At 48.5% G+C, this 21015-nt stretch overlaps 3 protein-coding genes across 6 annotated transcripts; all 3 read right to left on the reverse strand.

Moving 5' to 3' along the window:
* Nucleotides 1-39: 39 nt before the first annotated feature.
* On the reverse strand, nt 40-5059 carry fblim1 (filamin binding LIM protein 1). Of its 3 annotated transcripts, none has more exons than XM_084706439.1 (8): nt 4974-5059; nt 3211-3600; nt 2815-2972; nt 1958-2063; nt 1701-1870; nt 1200-1378; nt 964-1084; nt 40-675 (listed from the first exon to the last, which is right to left on the reverse strand). In XM_084706439.1, exons 2-8 carry the CDS (start codon nt 3590-3592, stop codon nt 562-564), a joined length of 1230 nt encoding a protein of 409 aa, XP_084562565.1. In that variant the 5' UTR covers nt 3593-3600; nt 4974-5059; the 3' UTR covers nt 40-561. The 3 variants fall into 3 exon arrangements, with proteins under 3 accessions (XP_084562565.1, XP_084562563.1, XP_084562564.1); XM_084706437.1 differs by lacking the exon at nt 4974-5059 and adding an exon at nt 4554-4698; XM_084706438.1 differs by lacking the exon at nt 4974-5059 and adding an exon at nt 4484-4507.
* Nucleotides 5060-8360: 3301 nt separating this feature from the next.
* slc25a34 (solute carrier family 25 member 34) lies at nt 8361-14008 on the reverse strand. 2 transcript variants are annotated; one of them, XM_084705883.1, is made up of 6 exons: nt 13920-14008; nt 12560-13560; nt 10857-10922; nt 10134-10286; nt 9758-9892; nt 8361-9463 (listed from the first exon to the last, which is right to left on the reverse strand). In XM_084705883.1, exons 2-6 carry the CDS (start codon nt 12971-12973, stop codon nt 9290-9292), a joined length of 942 nt encoding a protein of 313 aa, XP_084562009.1. In that variant the 5' UTR covers nt 12974-13560; nt 13920-14008; the 3' UTR covers nt 8361-9289. The 2 variants fall into 2 exon arrangements, with proteins under 2 accessions (XP_084562009.1, XP_084562011.1); XM_084705885.1 differs by lacking the exon at nt 13920-14008 and adding an exon at nt 13838-13854.
* Nucleotides 14009-14913: 905 nt separating this feature from the next.
* On the reverse strand, nt 14914-20489 carry fbxo42 (F-box protein 42). The gene is given in 12 exon segments (XM_084706342.1): nt 14914-16017; nt 16020-16376; nt 16378-16638; nt 17523-17639; nt 17777-17833; nt 18005-18101; nt 18201-18311; nt 18421-18574; nt 18737-18871; nt 18967-19083; nt 19211-19496; nt 20323-20489. Coding segments are annotated over 11 exon segments (2115 nt in total). The 5' UTR covers nt 19494-19496; nt 20323-20489; the 3' UTR covers nt 14914-15591.
* Between the last annotated feature and the right edge of the window lie 526 nt (nt 20490-21015).

The raw sequence follows: 21015 nt of genomic DNA on the forward strand, positions 1-21015 counted from the left end.
TAACGTTTGGATTTCAATATTGGCTACGATATAGCAATGTAAAACATGGCCAAAATGACCTCTCTTTATTGAAGATCATGTACAGCATACACACAGCATGCTTACATTGGCATTACATACCCCATGGTCATTAATGTCAAATTTTAAGTATATCAAAAGACAAATGTAATATATTAGTGGATTTTTGTATGAAAGGATATAAGGGGAAAGAACTTACAGCACTACATTATCTTCATGGAATGCATACCAGAAAACAATTGATTTACGTTGTTGAATATAAATATCTTTGGTGCATTTCAATAGTGTTAACAAAGAGTGCAAATTAATCCAAAAGTACAAAAGCCACTGTTAACTTTTGCCAATGTAAAAAATCATATATCAAAATGTTTAAAAAGCATGTTGTCACAAAGGACACATTCAAAGTCCAGTTCTCAATGATGCCAACGGCTGTTCTTTTTTTCCGTTTGTTCTCAGGAATCCCGTCCCACGGATGTTGCTCCTTAAGCTTTTCCCACGACTCCGTCCCAGACGCATGTCTGTCATGTGCGGATCACCCCAGTCCTACAGGGGACCAGACTGAACCACGGTGAGGTGACAGGCCTTACAGAGCACTCTCCCGTCCAGTGGATAGCAGCCGTGGTCGTTTGGCTCTGGGGAGAGCTGGGTGATGCAGACCTGAGGAGGGCCAAAGAATAATTTTTATTTCAGGGACACAGGAACAACATGATCAATTGTAGGCTATCCATGGTTCCTCACTGTCGTTCTGTCATTCAGAAAGCGGCACAGAAATGCTTGGAAAAAAATAGATGATGGATAAAGGATCCATAACGTGCACTAAAAAAAAACACAAGTCTCTAGAAAAAGCATTCAGGTGGCAGTAGGTCACGCTCTCACGCACGCACACCGAGGCGTTGGAATCCGTGTCCTGTCACATCGATGTGTCTAACGGATTGGTGGGATTACCTCGCAGCGATAGCAGTCCTCATGGAAGGACCGTCCCAGACACTCCACCGTGTAACTGTCCGTGCCGTCTTCGCGGGGAATGATCAGCTGCTGGCACGCACTACACTCGGGAGCGTATTTCCTGCGTGGCAGGGCAGACAAACAACAAGGTACTACTTCAGAACGACTCTTTGTCATAGTTAGCCCCAACCGTACTGTCGCAACATCTCGTGTGATTTACACCAGCCTGCTTTTACCTGTAATAGTCTTGAAGGCAGTAGACTTCGCCAACCTCTCCCTGGGCAAATCTCTGCTCTCCGATGGGTTGACTGCATGTTGCACATGTGAAACAGGCCGGATGATAGGCTCGCTCTAGAGCACGGATCACGTGGTCTTTGATGACTTCGCCACACACCCAGCAGAGTTCCAAACTGGTCTGATACAGGCACGGAAGATTAGATAAATTAGGTAATCCTTTCTACCTAAATAAATAATGCTTATACCCTTCCCTGGGTTGGTATAGGTGCAGTGCTATGGGCGTATGCAAAGCCTTCTGTGACGTTGTTTGTAAAAAAAAAGGGCTATACACATTCTTTAAGGTACAATGTATCAATAGGTAATCTAAGTGTGTGTGTATGTGTGCATGATTCATTCTATGTGTGCCCATCTGTGGCGCTATGATTTGTTCTGTTGCTTTAAAATACGATAACGGTTGATCGACAACCACAAGTACATTTAATCACTGAAGTAGAACAGACCTGGTAGCAATCTTCACACAGTGGGATTCCCGCATTGTTGTAGTACAGTTTCCCAGCTAAGGGGACACGGCACTGCCTGCATTGGAAGCAGCTTTCGTGGTATGTCCGGTTCAGGGCATCTATTGCTGGGTCACTGAGAGCCACAGGCTTCCGGCAAAAGCCACACACCTCTGAAATGTAGACACGGCAACAGTCCAAGATGAGTCATACAGGATTACATCGGTGAGAGTAGGATCCTACTGAGCCCGGCATCATACCCCTGCTCTCCATGCCTGGCTCCTGCGGGCACTCCAGGGCCCCCAGGATATCGTTAGGATCCTCCACACTACACGGTGATCCCGTCTCTGGTTCCACTGTTCTTCCCTTGGGGTAAAATAGTGATTAAATTTAAGCCATAGTGTGAGCGTCCGACTGGCAGCAAGAGCGACATAAACAGGAAATATGATGCTTTTGTCCGTGGTGGCGACAGTACTTTGACAAACTGACGTGTGATCACAGGACTATAGATGTTATCAAACATAAGGCGTGATGAGACCCTTTCTGCTGTAAGTTTTATGAACATTTGTTTTTCTGCTATTCCAGGATTGGGTGGCTGGGGGAGGGGGGGGGGGGTAGTGTTTTGGGGAAAAGGGGCCTCAAACACGAGATCATACATTTTGCTCTGAGCGCAATGCATGCATTACCCTGTGACCAAAAGAGGAAAAGTGTGCTTGTACCCAACGTTCCTTCTGCTAGTCTTCCAGGTTTATTACCCTGTGTTTTCTTTGTTTCTCAAGAAAGCGCCGAAGCGCACCATAATAGGGCTGAGTTGAGGGTGACGCGTCCCGGAGGGAAGATCAACAGTTTAGATAACATCCTGGTGCTTTCTTTTACAAATCTTTTTGTAGAAGTCACGTGTTTTTGTGCTGTGTCACAGACTGTAAAATCTAAAACACAGCTGTCCCCCTGTTCCCCTTGTCCCCCCCCCCACCAACACACTAATCTGTTTCCCAGCAGTATCAGTTCAGCTACTTTTAATTTTCTTACTGGGGTGTTATGAGGTGCGAGTGGTACAATAACAGAGACTGTTTTAAATTTCAGAATCTCAGCAGACTTGTAGAGCACATAATCCTACCTGTTTGTTTGGAGCGGGTGTTTGGTCAGGAATCCTGCCGCTGAGAGGGGCAGTCAGCAAGGGCTCAAGTATGGGTGAAGGGGGCAGGGGTGAAGCTCCCTGCGTCAAATGGTCTGTGTCCACAAACACAGGTGGAGGAGGAGGTGGAGGAAAGAGCTCTTTTAGGAGACACAAGAGAACAAAGTTAGGTTTAAGCCACAAATGGAAATGTATTGATTCTGTACTGGGTATAAATGTGGTGACAGTTGACGTCAGACACATGCATCCACCAACTGTCAAAACACGAAAGGTTTACTGCCTCACATCAGATGTGATGTTACAAATGTTTTCCCCCTCAATAAATCCTGATACATTTCAGAGGGGAGACGTTTTCGTAACTCTTTCAGGCTTCTCTACCTTCAGAGGTCGTCCGTGGCGTGTCCTTCCCGGGTTCTGCATCCCCCGGACCAGCTTCAGTGACAGGGACAGAGCCAGGGTCCGAGAGGCTGGGTGCTGAGGGCCGAGGAGAGACTGACAGTCTGACCTTGGGACGGGTAGCGGTCTCCACCTGTTTCTGGGCACTCCCCCCCCGGGCCTCAGTGGCAGCGCTCCCCTTCCTGTGTGTCAGCGTGTCACTTCCCCCCGGGTGAACCTGCACGGCCGTGTGTTGGATGTCTCCGGCCAGGGCGTCGTGGGTTTGGCGGGCATGTTGTTGCTGAGTGACGGTGGCTCGGTAGGGAGATGCCAGGGTGATGAAGACGGAGGAGACCATCCTCTTCTGAGGAGCTGCGGACGCCATGGCAGGCTCTGAAACACGCGCAACTCAGTCACCGGCTGTCCTCGAGGCTCTGCGTCTTTTGGACCATTCACATTTGGGCACATGGTGCCAGTTCTGCGTAGCATCTGATCGCCTGTCATCAACACTGCTTCGGCCCAGCTAATGATTCAACGGGGTGAGTGGGAGGTATTTACATTTACATTTAGTCATTTAGTACAGGGATATTCCAAACCGAGGCAAGTAGGGTTGCCTCGGGGGGGCAACCCTACTTAGCCTTGCTCCTTAGCCTTGCCCAAGGACACAACGTCATTTTGCACGTCCGGGAATCGAACCGGCAACCTTCTGATTAATAGCCTGACTCCCTAACAGCTCAGCCACCTGACTATCTCTATGTAGCCAGTTTGACTTGGTTCCAGGGCCAGTGTCATGTTACTTGTTTGACATTGCTTTAATGCTGAAATCCTCACTGTCTAACGGTATACTGTGCGTGGTATTTAGTCTCCTGCATGTATACCCATACCCATAGCAGAGCCTTAGGGAAGACGACATCAACCTGTTCCCTGCCTATTGCCTCAGTGTTAGCTGATGTTGAAATGTGTGTGTAAAGGGTGGAGAAGTAGGTGTTTGGTGAATTGTTGACAGCTCACAATCTGAACAGAGCAACTTAAACAGTGTGACTAAAGACAACAGGAATTCTCTTTTGGTGAAGCATACTGAACTTGGCACCAAAACAGCCATTGCTAAACCTTAACTCACGTAGAATAGACATTCTTAGGATTGAGCAAACATTGAAGCCGAGAGTATTGTAAAACACTTGAAGTAGTGACTGTGTTGTTCAGCAAATGTCATGGACACTCAGTAAAATACATACAGTATAACATACTCACACACAGAAACACTTTACAAACTCACAAGGAACAACGTCTCTCTTCAGAATGGCCTGTGTCTAACAGCTTGTGAGTGCTGTCTGCCCATTACATACCTGAAGAGAGAAATGGGGTCAGACACAGACTGGTTATTCTCTCTTTCCTTTTCCTTCTTCTGCTCTCTCTGTATCTCGGCGCTTTCAGTCCTCTATTGTCACTGCGGAGCCACTACTGAGCATGCAGGCTCCAACAGAAAAGACAACTAACTATACAGAAAGCCACTCCTTTTCCTCCCCCCGTCCCCCCCCCCCCGTCTCCCTATCCTGCTGAACTACAACACCACTCCCCGACCGTAAAAGGTGAGTGGTCAATCTCTTACGAAATGCGGTAAAGAGCACGACATGATCCAACCCGCGTCCCTCAGACGCACACGCACACGCCAGCACAGTTGTGTCCTCTCTGCCGCAGACCCTCGAAGCCACCCGGCCACAGCCACATACGTGCACAGGCAGTTAGCACACATGTGCTGCACTCACCTTTTCCCCTTTCGTTTGTATGTATAAAATATATCTTTTCCAGCTCCTCTCCCTTTTCTCTCTCTCTCCCTCTCACCGTCTTTTTGTTCTGTCAGTTTGATTTTCCCTACCTCCCTCATCGAGTGCCCTCTCTTTTCCTCTCTCTTTTCTCTCTCTTCCCTTCCCCCACTCTGCTCGATCACTCTCTCATTCAGCCTGGACTTAGTGCGGGTCTGGGAATGCCTTACTCTATTTCTCAACACACAAGCTGAAGGTGATGTTAGATGCGTGTCTGATTTTAGGGTTCTTTGTATTACCTTTTCTGAATGAAAGTGTTTGCTTTAATCCTTTTTGACGGTTGACAATCAAAAATGTGGAAAAATGGATTACAGCAAGGGAGTGTGTATGTGTATGTGTAGTGTAAGAGGGAATGTCTATAGGAGTAGTGAATCAGTTGCTTTAAAAATCTGCTCTGTCTTTCAGAGTCCCTGACTCTGTCAGCGTGTTGGCTTGCTGTACACTGTAACCTTGAGCAGCCTGCTGCCTCACAAAGTCAAGCCATGTTCAAAAACACAGGAGGAACAAAATCACAGGAAGCAAAAAGGGCATTCAGCTTCATAGTGGAAAAGACAGGGCACAACCCAAAGTCAAAAGGTGCGCTGGAGGTGAGAAAGAGTAGAGAGAGAGAGAGAGAGAGAGAGAGAGAGAGAGAGAGAGAGAGAGAGAGAGAGAGAGAGGATGAGAGAGGGAGAGGGAGAGAGAGAGAGAGTGAGAGGAAGAGTGAGGGAGAGGAGGGGGGACTGGTAAGGGGGAGCTGGTAGGTCAGGGGGTCTGTGTTGTTCCAGTGTCTGAGGAATGGAATGCGATGCTGCAGGAGGGAGCATGCTCAGTGATGACATCACCCCAGAAAATCTATGCTTCTCCCCCACAACCACCCCTTCCATCAACACCCCCACACCCCACCACCACCACCCCCACACCCCACCACCACCCCCACACCCCACCACCACCACCCCCCCGCATCCATCCCCTAAAAAGACTTTTAGAACTCTCTGCAAACACTCAGCTGCAACAAGCCCAACGTATTCTGATAATACAGAGATGTTTTCTATGTTTAAACAGTGTTTTATGTTATTTAATTTGGCAACCGACCTACCCAACACAAGCCTAATGCCAACTTTACCCTCCAAATGTGAGATTTGCACATTTGGTCATACATCCCCTCACATACCCTTCCTTCCTAACCCTAGCCCTGGTCCAATTGGCCAAATATAGTATTGTCTCTAGCAATTCTACCACTGTATCTGTTGATTCATTGACACCACTTTGTAGTGACAGGAACTGTCAGTGTAAACAATTAAAAAGCTAAACAGCTGTATGTACAGGATCTTGTCTTGTTTTTTGTATCTGCTTTGGTGATGGCTGATGCACTCTCCAGGCTACTGGGTGGAGATTCTCAGGAAGTCAAAAGTCCCTCAGGAGGGTGTGGGTTCACCAGAGACAGATACTTCTATTTTCGTATCTCTAGTTTAGTGTACAGTGAAGTGCACACACAATGGCTTCCCTACCGGGCCATCCCAGCTGCATTCTGGGAAATGCTTGATAACAGACGGATGGTCGGTAGGGGCCCTTGGAAAGCCCAGATGAACTCTTTAATGCACAAGGTTGGTCATCCACACCACACAGCATGTTATTGTACGTGTTTTACGACCAATATCATCATCAATCCTGAGATGTACCTCTCCATTTTAGGAGAAACCCTCTTGGCATGGCACAGGAACTTCCCTAAACATGGCAAAATCATGAATCATTGATAAACTGTTATAAATGTTTCACTGAGACGATTGTTCGACAACATAAGAACAAGAAGGATAGAATTTGATTCTATCCGCAGCTTGATCAAGTGAATTCCATTGTCTGAGTTGAAAACAAGAACGAGAACAATCTGCCAACAGTCTGTATCATCTTAAAACAGAAGGCTTTAGCAGTGTCCTCTGGTGGTTGCAAGTAGAATTGACTAGTATCCAAATAAACTCAATTAAACTGCAGGGGCTGGAAAATGAAACTCAACAGAACATACAGTCCATGACAGGATGTGCTAATAGGAGCACTTTGAGGAACAAGGTCCAAAGATTGCAGTTACACAACTCCACCCACCAGCTCATACCAAACTCCACCTAACAGCTCATACCAAACCCTCTTCCTTATCTCCTCCTCTTCCTTATCTCCTCTACGTTTCTCTTCAGTTACCCACCAGTTACTCTTATCACCAGCAACCAGTGTAATTCTAAAGGTGATATAACCTTTCATTTGTACTTTTACATCTTTGTTGTGTTGCCCTGATGATGTTTCTGGTGTACTGTAGACACACTTCTAAACAGCATTGAAGTAGAATATTGTCACTAACAACCACAACAAACTAGATTAGTTTTTGACAAAACCTGGCAACCGCACTCTTTGTCCCTGAGACAACGGCCTGCTTAATAATTCAGTACAGAACAGTAGAGAGGACCTGATGACTTTGGTGATGTTAGAATGTCAAGGAAAAGCCACTCTCTGTCTTGTTTCAGACAGTCTTTGCAAGGATGTCAGTCAAAGGTTTTTAAATGGGTAGAAATATGATATACTGTATTCATATCACAAGCGGCCGAAATGAGCTTTCTCCGCAGGGTGTCTGGGCTCTCGCTTAGAGATGGAAGGTGAGAAGCTCGGTCATCCGGGAGGGGCTCAGAGTAGAACCGCTGCTCCTCCGCGTCGAGAGGAGCCAGCTGAGGTGGCTCGGGCATCTGATCAGGATGCCTTCTGGACGCCTCCCTGTGAGGTGGAGGCCCCTCTGGCAAGGCCATTTTACATGCTTTACCAGCATGTGCGCCCCCCTCCCCTTTTCCCTCTGTCCTTCTCACTGTCGTTGTCCCCCCCCCTCCCCTTTTCCCTCTGTCCTTCTCACTGTCGTTGTCCCCCCCCCCTCCCCCCCACACCCTCTTTCTCTCACACCATGACTAGAAACCATCAGCTAATTTTTTAGTTTATTTTTATTATTCAAATGTATTTTAGAAAATATATTTATATAAACCTGATTTATTGTTGACTGGTGTGTGTTTAATTTGTTTTACATTTAGTCATTTAGAATTATTATTAACATTGTTAATAATTATTATTATTCAAGTCATTATTTTCTGGGAAAAACTATAGGCCCACTCACCTTTGTACTGGCCCGCCCAAAATACAATTTCTGTCTACGCCACTGGTGTGCAGTGACGGCAGCACTGGCCTGCAACCAACGCGCAGAAGCCTGCTGAAACCAGTGGGCTGAAAGAACGTTGTGGCGCCCCCTCCTGGAGAGAATGGAGAGTGCAGCTAAGAAAAGTACTGCCTCACATTCAAGAGAGAACACGAATACTACACCAGAACTTTCAAAGTTTTTCTTTTTTATTTACATGAAAGATTCTAAAACCCTCAGTTTAATGTTCAGCTGAAAGGAGCTTCAGGTCCATTTAAACTGGAGAACACTCGTTACAGGAAGCTGTCAGTGCCTTTTCCCTCAGTTGGGTTCTATTGATCACTGGTCCTCATCATGAAGATCAAAGGCTGCCTGTGACACGAGCTGGGCCACTAAGCAGAGCTACTCACAGTAACTTTACAAATAGCGTCATTCTAAAAAGACAAAAACAGGCCTAATTAGGGGAAATTCTCAGGAGGTTGATTTGACTAATCACAAATGACCTCTTGATAATGGCATTAATGATGGAGTATTCTTGGTTGCACGATCACACAAAGAGGTCACTCCTCCACTCCTGTCATCATGCAGTTATGAGCAAACAAAAGAAACAAATTCAAATTTAGCAAAACAAAGATTTATAACATCTGTAATTTGCATCTGTACTTCAGTTAAGTAATTACGGTGATTTACTCATTACATCTAGAAGAGATCTCATAAGGTATTTTGGTCTTCAAGGCTTGAAAAGACAACAAAGCATTATTCATGAATGAGTATAAGTACTGGGGAACAATATACATAGCCTTGGTGATCCAAAATGCTCCCATTAGAATTGGACCATCTTTTCCACAGACTTCACTGACTTCTGACATTGTCAAGGGAGAAAAGCTCAACAATCCATCAGTGCTACTCAGGAGTTCAACTGATCGTCACTGGATATGATTCCCTCTTGTTCCCCGAAACCCCCCCCCCCCGTCATCTAGAGAGAGGACTGCTTGTCCTCTTCATCTGTCCATAGCTGGGCCCATTTAGTGGATAATCTCCTGTCATCTATCGAGGACCGGGTGGCCCCTGGTCCCCTCCAGGAGGAAGGCCGGCGTGTCCCAGAGGGTCCCCCTCGTCACCAGTGGTCCTGGAAGGCCTTCTGTCTCATCAGGTCCCACAGCAGCATGCTAAGGATGGTGTGGGGGGCCAGGCGGATGAAAACAGGGCCCATGCCTTTGTACAGTCCCAGCATGCCCTCTGTTCCACACACCTTCACCAGGCAGTCAGAGAAGCTGTGGTACAATCGACCCTACGGGAGCAAACACACTTCAGCTCTGTGACGTCTGCTGCAACAGGAGAGCTAAAACCGAGAGCAGAACTTTGTTGGGCCTCGTGGGGAGACTGCAGAAGTTGCAGCTGCACTGACAGGCACAACATAAACTATACAAAGTAATTGGATCTTGTGAAAACGTAGGAGTGTAGAGTTAAAATAGATGTTGAAGAGGTGTTTCACCATTCGCTACCTTCACTGCAGGTCTTACCCACCTGTAGGTGTGGGATCTCCACAAGACAGTATGAATGAGACTTGCAGCCTTAAACTCACCCTGTGCAGCTCATCGACGGGTTGGTTATAGAGGCGTGTGCTGATGACATCAAACGGCGTCATGGTGATCGCCACAGCAACCCCGCTGATTATAGCGGCTGTCAGAGTGATCAGCCAGCTGTTTGGACTGAACCACTACAGGCGGGCAGAGAACAATGAGCCCACAATAAGTACTACTAGGACTGACACCGATAGTCCTCCAACTCTCAAAATAGATTTGAACTTCTGGTGAACTTGCCGAGCATCAACATCGACCTATTTGTACACAGTTGCAAAACACACAAAGAGAGTTGATATTCTACACCATACCTGCAGGAGGGTACTTAACACCTGTGTTACACAACCCCCGCAGGTGAAAGGTGAGTTCTGGGGTTACCTGGTGAGTTGCCACCAGCTCCTTGGCGGAGCTGAAGGTGGCCAGCTGGGCAGCGGACCCCACCATCACCCGGGGTACCGCCCCGTTCACCCCCCTCCACAGACCCAGCACGCCCTCCCGCCGGTAAATAGTGGCAAAGGCACTGGACACCCCCTGAAAGAGAGAGGAAGAGAAACAGTGAGATTGAGAGAAGACAGAAGTATGTCAATACTGTTCTATGGTAAAAGTGGCAATGGTCTGTCGATCTACAAAATGCCCATGAATAGTCGTGTGGATGAATAGTGGATGGTTGTCTTCTCATGAATGTGGAGTCAGTTCATTTAATTTAGAACTGACTTGTCTTCCAAGCAGTCCACCATTCCATGAATTCATTTTCTCTGAACAGCACGCCATTGAAAGTCTTTCGATTCCTTATCAAGTTGTTGGCACCCTGAATTATTGACTTATCTTCAATAGATCTTTAAACAAAACACAAAGAGAGACTGCTTGTGCTGTGTACATGTCGGAATGCGAGTTTTGCTATTTGGGTACTTGAGCACGTCCCTGCCATGTGCCTGGGTTTGCTCCCCACAGTCTCCTTCAGAGAGGTTACATATCTACTGTGCCACTGACGAATGTCTGAGGCCTCCCTTTGCACCGATCTGATTGGCTGGTGGCTGGGGGTGGGTCTCGAGCGCCGTCAGTTTCTAAGGCATTCAAGGAACTTGTAAAATGATGAATCACCTGATGGTTATGCTGATGGCCAACTGCTATGGCCTTCACTGTCTGAGCCTGCAGATGTGTCTTCACCTGCACGAAGAAACACAAGGCTCAGTGTCGCTGTTTATCTTCCCTTCTGTACACACGTCACACACAAAGGAGTGCATTCAGAGAGGAACAACGCCTTTTGAAATCAGTCAAGAGACATCTGTGATTCAGAGATCAGCGAGGGGTCAGGAGTTACATAATCATGCACATTTACAAGCGAGTGTTTGTTTTCACGTCCTCATTTTCTGCTCTTGCTGACCTCTTTTTTTTAACATCTCATTCTCACACCACTGTCTTATATCTACCCCCCCAGAGAGAGATGAAACAGGGCCAGTCAGTGTGGCTAACAGTAGCTCTTCAGCACAGGGCCAGTCAGTGTGGCTAACAGTAGCTCTTCAGCACAGGGCCAGTCAGTGTGGCTAACAGTAGCCCTTCAGCACAGGGCCAGTCAGTGTGGCTAACAGTAGCCCTTCAGCACAGGGCCAGTCAGTGTGGCTAACAGTAGCCCTTCAGCACAGGGCCAGTCAGTGTGGCTAACAGTAGCTCTTCAGCACAGGGCCAGTCAGTGTGGCTAACAGTAGCCCTTCAGCACAGGGCCAGTCAGTGTGGCTAACAGTAGCCCTTCAGCACAGGGCCAGTCAGTGTGGCTAACAGTAGCCCTTCAGCACAGGGCCAGTCAGTGTGGCTAACAGTAGCTCTTCAGCACAGGGCCAGTCAGTGTGGCTAACAGTAGCCCTTCAGCACAGGGCCAGTCAGTGTGGCTAACAGTAGCCCTTCAGCACAGGGCCAGTCAGTGTGGCTAACAGTAGCTCTTCAGCACAGGGCCAGTCAGTGTGGCTAACAGTAGCCCTTCAGCACAGGGCCAGTCAGTGTGGCTAACAGTAGCCCTTCATGCATAGTCCAGAGCTCAACCTCTCCTCCCTACATGCCCGTGCCACTTAAAATAGCCTTTCCTCGTTTCGCTGTCACCAACTGCCAACAGGGACACAGGGAGCAGGGATGGGAAGTATTTGGCAGGTGCTGAGTTGCGGTTACAAGACACGTATGTTGCGTGACCCAGATTCACACACCTCCAACAGCTGCATAGCGTTTCCATTGGCAACATTTGGACATGTGACACAACAGATGGAGAAGAAAAACAACAACAGCGTGTGTAGGAGACACACTTGGAAAACTCCTCTGGTGAGTTTTACAGTGAGACCAAGAGTCAACATGGAGCATAAACACAACTGATGCCCTCGCAGTACTTGGAAGAGACCCTCCTATAGGGAGGCTGAAAACTCGACAATCCTTAGGTGGTAGACATTACAAGCAATTCAGTTTGAATATACTCTATAAAAAAAGGCACACAAATATTGCCAAAAGTATGATGTTTCCGAATGGAAAAAGGTACAACTGGTGAATACAACTCACAACAAAGAACTTCTCTCAGATTTACCTTCCCAGCAACAGCAACCTATCCAAACCACAGTTGAGGAAGAAGTAGGTTTGCTTTAAAACTGGGGCACATTCCATCCCTATAGCATTGACAGTGCCTATATATAAACTCCCTATAGCACTGACCGTCCCTTTATATACACGCACCATCCAAATACCTTCTATTAGAACCATCGACCAATAAACCAACAGAGAAAACTTAGTTGAAAAGGACACCCGTTCCACCCCATTCACTGACTCACCAGATAGGCAGGAGAGGCCACAGCGGCCCCCAGGGCCCCAGCCACCGCCCCTGACAACAGACTCCCTCCGTGGACCGCCGTCAGGCCCAAAGCCTCACAGTAGGAATAGAAGCCCAGCCTCACGCCGTTCATCAGACCCTGGTATATCAGCCCGGCCGAGAGCCCCTTCTGGAGGCCCCGGAGCCCGTCTGTCTTCCCCACCACCCACAGGGCCTGGATCACCCCGCGGTAGTGCCGCTGGTAGGACCCCCGAGTCTGCAGCTCTCCCTGCAGCTGCAGGCGCGTCTTCACCACCTCCAGGGGGTTGGTGAACACGCAGGCCCCGCAGCAGGCCAGCGCGCCAAGGACAAAGTCCACCGGGGGCCGCGGCGCGGCGGAGAGGGCCTGGGAGAGAGGCGGGGAGGTGGGGGTCATCCCCCCCCCGGGAAGGCAAGGGGCTGAACGTGGAGTCCGTGGAGGGGTACTTCAGAAGCTGAGAGCTGCTCATCACTGGGAACGAGAGGTCTGGGCAGGGTTCCAGGAAGAGTCCTTGGTGCTAGCCTGCCCAGGTCACCTTCTCACCTTAGAGTCCTTGGTGCTAGCCTGCCCAGGTCACCCTCTCACCTTAGAGTCCTTGGTGCTAGCCTGCCCAGGTCACCCTCTCACCTTACAGTCCTTGGTGCTAGCCTGCCCAGGTCACCCTCTCACCTTAGAGTCCTTGGTGCTAGCCTGCCCAGGTCACCCTCTCACCTTAGAGTCCTTGGTGCTAGCCTGCCCAGGTCACCCTCTCAACTTAATCTGCGAAGCGGCTCCCTAGAATACAAGGGGCAGCAGGGATTGATGACTCATGTGGTGATAGTGTTACGTGAAACTGTTGTGTCGCGACAGTTGGCACACAATGACCGAGACTTGGCTGTTGGCATGATGGTATAACGTGTCATCGGGTCACGGTGTCGCTTGGACACCCCTCGTTGTTCCTAGGAGGTCAACGATGACGTCCTTACATGCCAGGATAGGACACTCTGGATGTCAATAAAACATTAGAATCAGATTAAGAAAAGGTTATGATTTCATGACTTTGCTCAAAATGAAAATGCTAAACATGCAATGTGTCTTCAGGTGAACCTGCAGGAACCAAACAGTTTTATTTCTTCAAAATGAACTCCAATCCCATGCATACTTAAGTTGGCATAAAAACTTTAGTCAAACCTTGCAACTGCTCTTGGGCATTAATACACAAGGGCTCGTAAACACACAACCCATTTTCAAACTCAGACAAGTTCACAATGAAACACTGACCCATTCAAAAACGTTCCTCACAAGAATCGCTTTACGTCCTAAAAATATATCCATATCACAATCTGACATAAGTTCAACTCACTCTGATGAGCCCAGCTCTTCAACTTCCTTTCATCTCTCTCTCCGAAGGCAACATTGGTAAACATGTGCCTGAGCATTCGGCCCATTGTGAAAAACTCCACCCCCTTCCTTGCCCGAGAACCAATCGAGATTCAGCTCCCACTGCCACCTCACCATATCCTCTGCTCTGAGCCAATCAGACGACTCGCTCCTGTTGTCTCCTCGTTTGGTCCTATGGATGTTCTCTGGGTAAAAGGTTACTGTCGGGGGTGGAGTACATGGTTTGGACACACAGTAAGGAAACCTGATCAAACTGAGAGATTTATTTCAGAGGCTGACACTAATCCTCTTCTACACACAACAATGAAATGGGACGTTTACTTGCAGTGCTTACAGATCTGTGATATGGATCTGGTAAGCTGCCAGAGAGCTGACATCACCATTCTTTACCCACGCCCTCATCACTTGACCTGGCTGAACTTAACCTGGTTGACCCTGGCCCTTGTCTATTTGGATATTTTCCCTTAGATGTGAATTTGCTAAAAGAAACTGTAAAATGACTTTCCATTCCTCGTCTACTTTTTGAGTTTGCCCATCCGTCATGGCTGCCAATACAGAACGTCTATATGACTTTTAATAAAACCTCTGCTAAATTAAAAAAAAGAGTGTATATATATATATATATATATATATATATATATATATATATATATATATATATATATATATATATATATATCCACTTGGAAAACGTGTTTGATGACAACCTGCTGACACACTGCAGAAACTAAATTGCATCTCAGGAAGTTTCATCAAAAGGGAATTAATTTTTTAAAAGCACACAAGCTTTCTATTGTTGGATTACACTTGTGTTGCAGGGGATTACAAGAAACAAAGAATCAAAGTTCAAAAAAGGACAACAAAGCAGACATGGCAGATAATAAGACAGAGGCCTTTATTGTTTTACTATGTTTACAGTACAACGCCCTTAAACACCGCCCACCCCACCCACCCACCCTACACAAACACCAGTCAACCACAAACGGCTTGTACACAACCATGCTCACGCACACGCACACACACACACACAGCTTCCACTGGAAACAATGCAGGCCAAAGAAGTGATAAATCAAGGTCGTCTGTTTTACCTTCCGTTTGAGCAGCCAAGACTGATTCCTCGCCGTCTCTCGCTCAGTCATTCAAACGCAGGCAGACAAATTAAACTATAGTCTGCATCATCTTTTGGGAATTAATGAAAAACTGCTGTTCTCTCACATGGTGTGCGCACGCACACACACACACACACACCCACACACACGCGTGCACACACACACACGCGTGCACACACACACACGCGCAGGCACTTGCACACACGCAAAAATCACACAGGGCAATGAGGAAGTAAGGACACAAACAATCAATCAAATGTCTTCATATCGACAACATCCTCAGTGTCCTTTAAATGTACTCAAATGTTATTCATGAAGTAATGATATAGGCAGAGGGAGGGGAGAAATTAGTGTATGTTGGTGGAGGAACTCAAGTACTGAGAATGATGGTGCTTCTCCCGTGATCCCCTCATCTAGACGAAAAAATGGCAGAAAAACCCTCCAGTTTCCCTTCCCTCGTGTGGTCAGGAGGGAGACTCAGCCTGACTCGTGTTCCTCAGTCAGCTCCCTCCCTGTGGTGATGCATTACCTCTTTGCTCGGACAAAGTACAAGGCATTGGTTTTGGGGTAATACTTGACGTTCTGCTTCTTGTCCATCAGGCCCCCGAAAATGATGAGCTCCCCACGGCCCTGGACCACCGTGTGGAGGCTGGTCTCCGGGGGCCCGGTGACGGCGGCGGGCGTCCCGTTCCCATACACCCTCCAGGAGACCAGGCCGGCTGGTTTGGCGCGGGCCACGTCCAGCACGTACATCTGCATGGGCTTGCAGTTGAGCGACTGGTACAGGGGCTTCCCCACGTTGAGGCTCTGGGGGGGGTGGTGGCCCAGACGCCGGGCGATGGGGGGGATGGAGTGTCCATCTGCAGGGGCGGCAGAGGCCTGAGGCGGGCTGGAGGACGAGGAGGGGGACGTCCCCGCCGAGGCTCCTCCGCCCCCCGTCGCCCCGCCGCTCCCCCCTCAGAGGCGCCCCCCTGCGGGGAGGACGAGGAAGACGGCAGGGCCGAGGAGGAGAGGTTCTTCACCGCCTCCAGGCTCCTCCTCAGGGCTGCTGGAGACACAGCCCCCGGGGGAGTGTGAGGGGAGACCAGCGGAGGCGTGTGCAGCCCGTTGGTGCTGGGCACCTCAGGGGACTCCCAGCCGTAGTCCGAGGGCAGCTGGGGGTGGGGGCGGGGTGGGGGCGAGGCGGCCTGGGAGGGGCTGGTCTGCGGCGAGGGGGAGGAGCCACTGAGCAGTGGAGGGAGAGAGGGGAGCGGAGGGCTGTCCTGACCCCGGGAGGGAGAGGGCTGCTGGGGGGACGAGGGGCTCCCCTCCCCCCCCCCTGGCCCCGCCCCGGGCTGAGGGCCGTGGTCGGAGGGTGCCCCAGCGGCCGTTCACACAGGGAGCCTCCTCCACAGCGCCCAGGACCACGCCCGCCGCCCCGCTGCGTACAGGGGACTGGGAGCGCAGGGAGGGGGGCTCGGGGCCCAGGGGGGCAGGGGTGGCACTTATGGGGGAGGGGCGGGAGTTAAGGCTGGGGCTGAGAGGGGCGCGGCCTGATGGAGCCTGGGAGAAGACCACCACACACTGGCCGACCTGGAGGAAACACACACACCAGAGGACGGGGTGAAGGTCGTGGAGGAACATTCTGTTTAAGGCTCACATCTGTAGAGACTAACTGAACTATGCTACACTGTTCTGCTGGCATGGTTGATTACCTACGATTCTGGGAATGTTCTGGAGAGGACTGTGTGTAAAGGTAATTGGTTGCGGATATCGCCATCACAACAGGCACCAAGCGAAACTCAATTATCACATGACCAACACCGTCGACAACATGGGCACAGACAACATCTTCGGTCTTCATCGTACGGGTGGAATGACTGAATGATTTAGAGACGCGTCATTCCCCCAATGATCCATTTAGTTAAACACGGACAACTGTTCACTGTTCACATGCCACTTGGTTTGAGATTAGTCTAGTGCACAAGACAAATCGGCAGACGTTGACTGAGTCAACGCTGTTTTCTACATCAACATAATCAACAATATCAACGTTTTAAACAGTCTATTTTGGAGTGAAAGATTTAGAAATTCAACATCAACTAGATACAGACGTATCACTTTGGAATTTCCTCAAACAGATCACCTACACCACTATCCACCGTGTTCAATATTACACCACTGTGTAGTGTCGGACACTACCAAGTACAAGTTGGGCTGGTCTAGTCAGTGTTACGAACATTGTTCTCTACCCTGGTCCTCAGGGACCTCTGTCCTGCATGTTCTAGATGTTTCCCTCTTCCAACACACCTGATTCAAATGAATGTGTCGTTATCTAGCTCAGCAGAGCCAGGTGACGACCCATTCATTAGAATCAGGTGTGTTGGAGCAGGGAAACATCTAAAACATGCAGGACAGAGAGGTCCCTGAGGGCCAGGATGGAGTCCCAGGGGGCCAGGGTGGGACAGTGGTCGTACCCTGCAGGCAGGGTGGCACCAGAGCTCAGGAGCTCCATGCTCATCGTTCTCCACGCGCAGCTGCTGCCAGGTCCAGGGAGCAGCCCCCATGTGGAGCAGCCAGGCGTCCTTCAGCAGCTGAAAGCACACAGGGCCCGGGAACACCAAAACAAGGACAGTACATGAGTGTACAGGCATTTATTATGTATCCGTTAACACAAACCAGGAACAACCTTGGCATGGGATTAACTGCATTCAAACAGGATTTCACTCACCGCATTGGGGCCACCACAGCCTCCAAGGATTAGCAGAGTCTCATCGTCAATTACTATCTGGGGAAAAAGATTGGAAAAACATTTAAAATATATATTTTTTTTTTTTCAAATTAAATCTATCATGAAGTGCAGTCTATAACACCCAGGATCCACACAAGGCTGTCTACCAAACAGTTCCGTCTAGACGAGGGAGAGGTGCCAGGTGGGAGGACGGAGCGCTGTGGTTACCTGCGACTGGCCTCCGCGTGGGTGTGGAGACGGCCCTGAGATGGTGGGTTTGGACCAGGACCACTGCTCCAGATCCAGAATCCACACCTCGCTGCTCCTGATCAGGGACCAGTACAGAGCAGGACCACACAGTGAGCCAACACACACACACACACTCACATTCACAAACTGTTAGCAGAGACAAGTGGTGACATACATTTGGCGCGCCCCGAGAGATCCTCCGAACACCACCATGGTGCTTCCTATGACGGAGGAGGAGTGGCCGGCCATGGGAGGGGGGCCGTGGGTGGTGACGATGCAGTTCCACCTGCGAGGAGAACAAGGAGAGGGGAGTCAGCGGTGGTTTCGGAGTCTAACAAGACAAACTTTGACCAGGTGTAAGGCTCAGAACTAATTGTGTGTCGCAAAGACCTCACCAGTTTTTGGAGGGGGAGTACGTGTGTATCTCATCAAAGAACCTCTCTGGCTGGTGGAGGGGATAGGGGCTTGGCCGGGTCCAACCACCGAAGAGCACAAGCAGGTCATTGTACATCACCAGGGTGGCCCCAGCCTTGGGAGACGGATAGGAGCCTGGGTACATGTCACATACGTGTGAAGACGTTCAAGAACAAGGGTCAAAGAACACACAAACCTGAATTTATGATGAAATCGCGAAATTTGGCCTCAATGAAGCGGCTGTTGATGATCATTGTAAACTGTGGTCGATGCAGATGAGAATACACGGCCCATTACCTGAGGCAAGAGGCCGGATCCACTCCTTGCTGTTGAGGTCAAGTCTCCAGAGATCGTTGAAGGCAGCATTGCAACTACTCTGAGTGCATCCTCCGAAGACATACATGGACTGGTTTGAGTCATAGTAGCACGCACCTGCAACATGGGAACAGCTCTTATCTACTGCAGTAGAAGCAGTCCCCGTCAGAAGTGCTGGGCTGGGCCAGTCAGAAACACGTCATTATACTGACTGTGTGAGAAGCGTTGAGTTATGGGTGTTCCTGGATACGGGTAAGTGCGACTCTCCCACTGAATATTTCCATCCTGGACTGCCTTCAGGAAACCATGGTAACACTGATGCGCAACACCTGAGGAAGGTTAGAGGTCAAAGACCAATCAGTGAATTTACCTAGTTTTTCAAATCTTAAGAAAAACAAACAGGTAATATTATTTGTTTCATATACTCCATGTTCCTACGTGTGTCTGGAGGATTACCTTTGATGAGGCGATACCACTGTTTGCACACAAGTGCTGCGGTCTTGTGTTCCTGGTAAGGTGAGAGGAAGGACAGAATATACTCTAGGACTTCTTCTGGCAACTCCACCATAGTCCGTTCCCCATTTGTCCATCTCCTCTCCTTGTCCTGTGCTCTTCTGCTACTTGAGTCCAGTTTCTCCGTCACTTCCTGCGCCATCCCAACAAGCCTAGCTCCCGCATCGTCCTCTTCAGTATCCATGGCAACAAAATATCCATCCTCACTGTCCGAGGACTGGGACATTATCTTCGAAGGGAAGGAAAGTCAGCTTAAAATACGTCAACACGTACTCCAACTTGCTCTGTTATGACAGTTTATTTGGGGAGAAGCTAGGCTAATAATTCTAAACTAAATATTCAGAATAATGTAGCCTAGCTAGTCTGCTAACTAGCATGGTCACTGCTTCCCTGCAGTCTAAACAGTGGAGCTAACCTCGCCAAATATATCACGCAACCCGTTGTAGTTATGCTTGTACTGTCAATATAACGTGACTGTGTACTACTGAGACACAGCAAATAATTTCCCGACTATTGTCAGTACACGGGCTCACATCTTGTCATGGTGAATCTAACTACAATGTAACTGGTAGATATCAAAGGGATCGATGTTCGCTAGTTACCTATAAACGGCGAACTTTCTAAGAAGTAGATGCTAACATTAGGCTAAATGTCCTGCTAGTAGTATTGTGGTAGTAGCATCTTGCTATAGTGTGCGTTTGACCCGCCCTTCCGAATTCAATGGATCTTTTAGACTGACCTTGCTTTGCATACGGAGCTAATAAATCACTAACTAGTTTTACAAAGTTATTTTATGTTTACTTGGTAATTGTGACTACGGTCGGTTAGCTATTTTAGTAGGCAACTTGTCTGGTAGTGAACTGGTAGCTACCAAGCTAGCAGTTCGTTTGGGTAGCCTACGAGGATGGGTTGGCGACTAGCGGCAGTTCAGTGCTTGGCTTTGCACTAGCTTGAATGCTAACTAGTAGAAGGTAGCTAGATCTGTCAGCCGTTCCGACGCAATATTATCACAATCCAATGTCATTTGTGTATTGGTAATACTAACTAATAGTCACCGTTTTTCAACAAGTATCCTTTTTGTGGGGGTTTATCTTCTGTCTTTACTCGCCTTCTTCCCTTTATCAGCTACGGCAGTAAAACGCCATACTCCAAACATTCGCCATCTTCGACGATGCATAGCAGCATCCGCAAGATAAGGGAGCGCGCACGCAAATCGTCATGGGAGCAGATAGCAAAGATCGCTTTGGTGATATTTGGTGAAGAGCAGACGGTTTTTTCCGTAGTAAAACTACTTTACTGACACTTACAGTATATCGCCAAGTAGCAAGTTCCTTCATGGCTACCTAACTAGCAATTTTCTAACTAAATAGTTTTGGTACGTGTAGATTTTTTTTTCGGTTGGATTTAACATCTTGTACCACGTCCATTTATTGAAGACAAATGTCCCCAATCATTACATTACATTAAATGCATTTAGCAGACGCTTTTATCCAAAGCGACTTCCAAGACAGCTTTACAAAAGTGCATAGGTCACTGATCATAACAACGAGATAGCCCCAAACAGGGGCGAATCTCGGTTCCCACTTTTGGGGGGCTAAGGCCCAAGATACAGGCGCGGATTAATGCACAGGCTTGCCTAGGCTGCAGCCTAGGGGCCTCATGTGTGCAAGGGGCCGATTGTTTTTTAATATTTTAAATGTACTTCAGTGGGAACAAAATAAAGACCCTAATTGGCCCATAAGAAACTT

This window comes from Hypomesus nipponensis, chromosome 9, assembly GCF_054491055.1.
Source record: "Hypomesus nipponensis isolate SF chromosome 9, ASM5449105v1, whole genome shotgun sequence".
In the NCBI taxonomy this organism is placed as follows: domain Eukaryota; kingdom Metazoa; phylum Chordata; class Actinopteri; order Osmeriformes; family Osmeridae; genus Hypomesus; species Hypomesus nipponensis.

Bases quoted from the DNA above. Each gene is read 5' to 3' on its own strand.
- fblim1 (XM_084706439.1), bottom strand. From the start codon at position 3,592: ATGGCGTCCGCAGCTCCTCAGAAGAGGATGGTCTCCTCCGTCTTCATC. The intron at 2,973-3,210 runs GTAGAGAAGCCT...GTCTCCTAAAAG, and splicing joins GCCACGGACGACCTCTGAAG to AGCTCTTTCCTCCACCTCCT. The intron at 1,379-1,700 runs GTCTGTTCTACT...TGCCTGTATCAG, and splicing joins TGTGTGAAGATTGCTACCAG to ACCAGTTTGGAACTCTGCTG.
- slc25a34 (XM_084705883.1), bottom strand. From the start codon at position 12,973: ATGACCCCCACCTCCCCGCCTCTCTCCCAGGCCCTCTCCGCCGCGCCG. The intron at 10,923-12,559 runs GTGAGTCAGTGA...TTCTTCGTGCAG, and splicing joins TGGCCTCTCCTGCCTATCTG to GTGAAGACACATCTGCAGGC. The intron at 9,464-9,757 runs GTGAGTTTAAGG...TTGCTCCCGTAG, and splicing joins CCGTCGATGAGCTGCACAGG to GGTCGATTGTACCACAGCTT.